At 44.7% G+C, this 6,527-nt stretch overlaps 1 protein-coding gene across 1 annotated transcript; it reads right to left on the bottom strand.

Annotated features, from left to right (window-relative positions):
- Nucleotides 1-1,630: 1,630 nt before the first annotated feature.
- On the bottom strand, nucleotides 1,631-3,790 carry LOC147975411 (uncharacterized). Its single transcript, XM_087520407.1, has 6 exons — nucleotides 3,674-3,790; nucleotides 3,278-3,579; nucleotides 2,464-3,163; nucleotides 2,312-2,392; nucleotides 2,062-2,206; nucleotides 1,631-1,941 (listed from the first exon to the last, which is right to left on the bottom strand). Exons 1-6 carry the CDS (start codon nucleotides 3,788-3,790, stop codon nucleotides 1,631-1,633), a joined length of 1,656 nt encoding a protein of 551 aa, XP_087376533.1.
- Nucleotides 3,791-6,527: the final 2,737 nt, after the last annotated feature.

Here is a 6,527-nt window from a genome sequence, read left to right as displayed (position 1 = left end):
AACAAACTGAGTAGAACAAAGTTGACTTGATTAACACAAACTGACTTGAGCATTAGAAGATAACAGCACAAACTAACTTGGGCAATAACACAAACTAACTTGGGATAAATTGGAGAACTCGGAACTTTCTGAAACTCTCATCACTGCAACAAGAACAGAGTTCTGAAACTCTGAACTTTCTCAACCTCTAGTCCTCGTCGGACGATAGGTCGATGTACTCCGTGACCGGGCGACTGCAGCTTGGCTCCGGACCATGGCTGACATGCGCTGGTGCCTTCTCCGCGGCTGCAGCCTGCCTCCGGACCATGGCGTCGCGTGCCGCACTGTGGTGTGTGACGGCTTGCCGCACTCTAGCTGCGTCTGATGCCTGAACATCTGCGCGGAACCCCAGGACTACTTGGTGCTCGTCGGCGGTGAACATGCGAGTGGATTCTTCCCTCACCGCGGTGTCATTGGAGATGGCAACGACACGTCTGTCGATGGCCGCTTGCAGGTCACGGCTGGCGTGTTCCCTGCGGACTGTGCCGTACGAATTCAGCAGGGCAGTCTGCTGATCAACGGCGGGCACCAGGGCTGGGAGCGGCTGCTGCTCGGGTTGGAGGGGAGCGTGCTCCCATGGCTCCCATGGCTCGTGCTGGAGGGGAGCGTGCTCCCATGGCTCCCATGGCTCGGGCTCGGGTGTGGTAGGAGAGGGATTGGGCGGCGGAGCAGGGGTGGAAGAGGAACGGGGACGCGCAACGTGATCCCATGTCCCGATGATTGTTGCCTAGGTGGTGATGAGCTTGCGCACCATGTCAGTGGAGGGAAGTGGCTCGAGTTTGTCCATGGTGACCATGGCTTTTGTAGAGGCCGAGCGGCGATGGCGGGAAAAGGCGAAGGCGGGAAGAGGCGTTGGCGGGAAGGGGCGAAGGCGGGAAGCGGCGTTGGCGGGAAGAGGCTAAGGCGGGAAGTGGCGATGGCCCACCGGCGTACGGGCGGTGTCGTGCGCCGCCCTGTTTGGCCAGAGGTGGCGGACGATGCAGTGTCCGTTGATTTCTGATCGGACGACTAGTAAGGTTTAGCAGTATATACAAATTGGAAGATTGGCAGCATATGCTTGATATCCTCTCATAGCCTACTGGTACGATCCCCACTGTCACAAGTACCAAATATTGGGTTCGAGTCCTAGTATCACCCAAATTTTTTTTGAACAATTTTTTTGCAATATTTGAAGTGCAAATAGATAATAGTAGTATCATATTTGTTCTCAATTGTTCTCAATTTTTTTGCATATTTACTGCAAATGCAAATAGATAATAGCAGTATCATACCTTTTTACTGAAAATTTGAAATGCAAATACAAAAGGCAGAGACAAAGTTGAAGTTATTTTAACTGAAATTTGCAGCCTCATACACAAAACAGATTTTTTTTAAATGAACAACTTGGCTCAATATAGCATGACAGATATGGAGATCAACAACATAATCATTGTGCACCATGCATGATAGATATATGACAGGCAAAATGAAGGTCCACCATGGCCTAAATGACTACCAGTGCATTACAAAACATGTTTTGTTGCAAGGTTGCAGTTCATACATGAACTGGGACATTTTTGCAGTTCAGCTATGAACTAATTGAGCAACTAAACTAATTTTCTGGAGTGCTAGGGGCATTCTGGGTCACTGGAATCTCCTCATTCAAGTCTGGTATGGCATTCCTTGCTCCATCTTGTCCAAACATCAACTGCCACATAGCTGTATCTTCAACTCTTCTCCCTTCTACACCAGCTCCTCCCCCTACTGCTTCTGGGCCAGTGCCTCCTCCAGCTCTACCTCCTCTTGCACCAGCTCTTCCACCAGCTCGGCCGCCAGTCCTTCCACCGCTTCTTCCACCAGATCTTCCACCACTTCTTGTTTTCTTCACTGCTCTGCCTACATTGGCACTTGTTCCAGGCTCATCTGCATTTGAAAAGTATAGTAACTTAAGAACATGCAAACAGTCAGGACCAACACTTGTGATTTAAGTTAAACAGTTAGTACCTGCATTTGGTACCACTTGTGTTGTTGCCCTTCTCTTACCTCTGCTTGCCATAGTTGTTCTTCCTCTAACAGTTGCAGTAGTATTTGTTCTTCTCCGTGGAATCAAATCTCTGGCATCAGCTACAAAACTGGATTCCTCTGGGAGAGGTCCAGGTGGCACCATCCTTGTAAGATGAGCCCTCTCCTGCAACATCAAGTGCAACAGTAAGTGAAAACATGCAAACTCATCTTACAAGGCTGCTCCTATTATCCCATTGTGTACATCAAGTAAACATGCAACATCAAGTACCTCTTGTCCCATTGTGTACACCATGCTGCTCCTATCATTGATTGGATCCAGCCTATGGTTGATGTGCTGAGGCAGTATATCCTACACATGACAATTAAGTCATACAATGAAGTAAAGTGCAATGAAATTCTGGTAAAATAATGTGCACCAACCTGGAGAATTTCAGGGCATGCAAACTCATCTTCCTCTTCCTCTTCCACTTGTGGATCCTGCATTTGCCTTTCCATGTATTTGCCATGAACCCTTTTGTTGTGATCATCTTTTCCACATACTAAACAGTGCATTGCCACACCCTTCTTATTGAGATAAACTGTGCCATCCTTCTTCTTCTTCTTCTCTTCTGGAGTTTTCCTCCTCTTTGTGGCTGGCCTTCCCATGACCTTAGTAAACAAAGGAGGATGGATGTACATTCCATTTAGCTTATCCCAGTGGGTCCTGTCTCTGAGAGGCATGATATTGTGACCATAGGCCTTCAGATATGTTTCTATGGTGTAACATTTGTGCACCAGCTCCTCAGGGTCTATCCTCTCAGCCCTACAAACTGCTATAGCATGTGGACAAAGAATTCCACTCAACCCCCAGCTCTTGCAATCACAAGTTCTACCAATGATATCAACTATATATGAGTTGGGTCCAGATTGCACATGATAAATGCCATTGCCAGCATCTCTTGGAAAACAGTTACCACTCAACTCTGCATTCTTTTCTAACTTCTTTCTAATCTTTGGACAGATTCTTCCAGTCCACTTTTCCACTGCCTCCCTATGCTTGCTAGCAAGTCTTAATGAAAGTTTTCCCAAGATACATTCTAACATGGATATAATGCACATACCCCTGGCATCTAGTATGTAGCTGCAATGTATTTAAAACAGTTGTATGAGTAAAACAGTTGCAAAGTATTTAAATGAGCAATTCACTCATCAATGAAAGCATCAATGGAAATTAAAGAAGAACTAAAAAATGTACCTATTGAAGACCTCAGACATGTTGTTCAAGAGGATATCACACTTGGGGAAGTCACTAAAGAAGTTCTTAACCCATTGGTTAGGTGCTTTGTCCTCAAGCCAGTTGTAAGCTTCAATGTTGGCCTCTCTCATTTTCTCTCTGTTTTGTGTCCACTTTGGTAAATTTGTTGATCTTGCCATGGCCCACAAAAGGTTTTTCAGTGTTTCCCCTTTGAACTTCTTCTGAAAGTTCTGGTATAAGTGCCTAACACAAAATCTATGCTCAGCATCTGGAAAAACTTTCCCAACTGCATTTATTATACCCTGAAAATTTGCACAAAGTCACACATAAGCACACATGAAGAAGCACAGTTCTATAGAGCTCATGTACACATGAAGAAGCACACATTTGCATTACCTTTTGCTTGTCACTCATGATAGTATATGGGCATGTGTTCACAATGTTGAGATCATTCTTAAGTGTTGTCAAGAACCATTCCCATGTATAAGTAGACTCCACTTCCACCAAACCCATAGCAATAGGAAATATGCAGTCATTTGGGTCTATGCCCACTGCTGTCAGTAGCTGGCCTTTGTACCTGCTCTTCAAGTGGCAGCCATCCAGAAATATTATAGGCCTACATCCCTTTAGAAACCCTCTCTTGCAAGCATCATAGGACCAATACAGTGATGACAAATGGTCCTTTGGGAGTGCATCATCTTTCCCCTTCACCTTGGTTGTTCTGACAATAAATTTGCTCCCAGGATTGCACCTTCTTAGTTCTTGGCCATAATTCCATAGCTGCTGGTATTGCTCTGCTTCATTTCCATGGATGATACCAAGTGCTGCCTTTCTAGCTCTTCCCAGTTTCATTTTATTGGGCATCAACTTGAACTATCTCTGCACTTTGTTCCCAAATGTTGTGAGGTCCATTTTCTGGTTGTCTCTAAACTCATCAAGGAATTTTTGTGTAAGAATCTTAACAGTCAAACACTTGGAATCAAAGTGTTTTTGGCATGTGTGATTGTCATTGTACTGCCTTATTACAATGCTTCCAGTCCTATTGTCCTTTGAAGCTTTAAGCAGCCAAGGGCATCCCTGAGAACACACTGCATTAAGCCTCTCACTCTCATTTCTTGGTTTGAAAATTTTGACTCTGTTCCTCACAGTGTATGCATCCAATGCCATCCTCAGCTCTTTCATGTCACCAAACACAATCCCTACTCTGAACACTGGATTGTTCATGTCAACTTCTGGATTGTAAGCCCTAAATGTGTATTGCAGTTTCTCAAGTTCTGCTTTGGACAGGTTTAGCTCATCATCATCTAAAGGATCATCCTCTGGTACATATCCTTCCTGTTCATTGTAGTCACCAACTTCTGCATCTACATTCTCAAGGAATAGATCATCATCCATATCTTCGACATCATAATCACTCTCATAAAAATCTGAATCAGTTTCCTCTCCTTGCTCTATTGTTGCTGTGCCATCTCCTTGCTCTCCTTCCTCTCTATCATCTGCATTTTCTTCTTCCTCTCCTGCCTCTCCATTGTCTTCTTCCTCTATTCCTTCAGCAGACCTTGGCAATTTCCTTGGAGTAATTACCCTTGGCAGAGGAGGCCCATCTAGGATCACATCATCATACAAAGTTCTTATCTTGTTCTCCTCATCCACTATTAACAGCAATGTCTTACATTCTTTGCTTGCATTGACCATAGCAGCAATGACCTCTTCAGTATCCACACAAACAAGGCCATCTACTATGTCTTTGCCTGGCAAGCACCAGTACACTTGCAGATCTGGGTAACCATGGGAGTAATCCAGCTTGTCCAGGCAAAATTTCAGCATATCTAAGGACCAAGTGTCAGCATGACAGTAGTCAAATTCACAATAAGTGCTGCCAATATATGATCTGTTGACTCCTTGCCCAATAAATATGCCATTGTGCTCAAACGCTATAGAGAACAACAGAGATTCTTCTCCTGAAGTTACTGCAAAAAAGACAGATTTTTTCTTCAGACTCTGATGCAAAACACAACAGTAAATGAATTCCTTTTGAGTATATAGTACACCAATAACTAATTAACAACATTTAACATCACTTAATTGAATTCACTGCAACATTTATGGACAACATGCACTTAACTGAATTCAACAACAATCACTAACTGAATTTTGACAGCAAGTACAGTGCAATAACTGAATTTCGACAGCAAGAATAGGGCATCCATCACAGTAATCATAGGGGGGTGCATACATCACAACAATCACAGCATCTATCACATCTTCCTTCAAATCCAAGAACAACCCCTAAATTAACCCTAAATTAAGCCCCAAATCATCACCATCGGCAAGCCAACATGGAAAGCAACGAAACAGCAGTAATCGTCCTATCAAACACCTACATTCCCTTCATCGCATGAATTGCGTCAACAAAACATCAATCTTTCCACCTAAATCATGAAGAACCTAGCCCGATCAGAACCCTAGGACAAAGGAGCAACCCAACAGGAGAAGAGGATCGAGCGCGTACCGTACTCAGGAGGGAACTCCCCGGGCCCCCGTAGGAGCGGCTCCATGCCGCGTCGATGGGCGGCGGCGTCCAAACCGGCGGCAGAGAAGGCGACAGCGTCGAAGCAGAGAAGGCGACACGGGGGCAAAGAAATAGAGGCCCAACACGACGCAGAGAAACAAAGACAGCAGGGGGTTAAGGAGGGTTTGTGAGCACCGGGGCGAACCGCAAATATTGTACCACACCAGGGGGAATGTAGAAAAGTGCCCAACACCTGCCGCGAGCCTTCTCTTCCCACGTGGCAGCCCAGTTGGCACGTTTCGGACTGTTTTGTACCTAAACGTTACCGCATCAGAGTTGATGTATGACTTTTATGGTTTTTTTTTGTTTGTGTATGAATCCGTTACCACCGCGAAAGTTTATGTACCCCAGGTGTAATTAACTCTTAGAATTAAACAGAGACTTTCTTTGCATGCAGGTTCCGTTGCTAAGCCCAACAGCCTCTTACCAACTGGAGCCAGTGATGTAAAATAGCAATGATATACATGATAATTCCTAATCTAGAAAGGGGGATTTGTTACAAAGATTTTCTTTTGGATTCGGTGTAGTAAAATGGATGTCTTCAGGTGGATGTTTCACTGGCATTGGTTTATTTGAACAGTTTCAGCAGATGCTGGCCTGGAATACAACATGGTCCTATGTGCTCTTTTCCTACACACAATCTAGCCCCTCCGGTGGTCAGGCAATGAGTTGCAATAT

Source organism: Triticum urartu, chromosome 4A (genome assembly GCF_056163025.1).
Source record: "Triticum urartu cultivar PI428250 chromosome 4A, HENAU_Tu73, whole genome shotgun sequence".
Taxonomy (NCBI): Eukaryota; Viridiplantae; Streptophyta; class Magnoliopsida; order Poales; family Poaceae; genus Triticum; species Triticum urartu.
The sequence above is the reverse complement of the archived record's forward strand: the minus strand, read 5'-3'. Positions and strand labels throughout refer to the sequence as shown.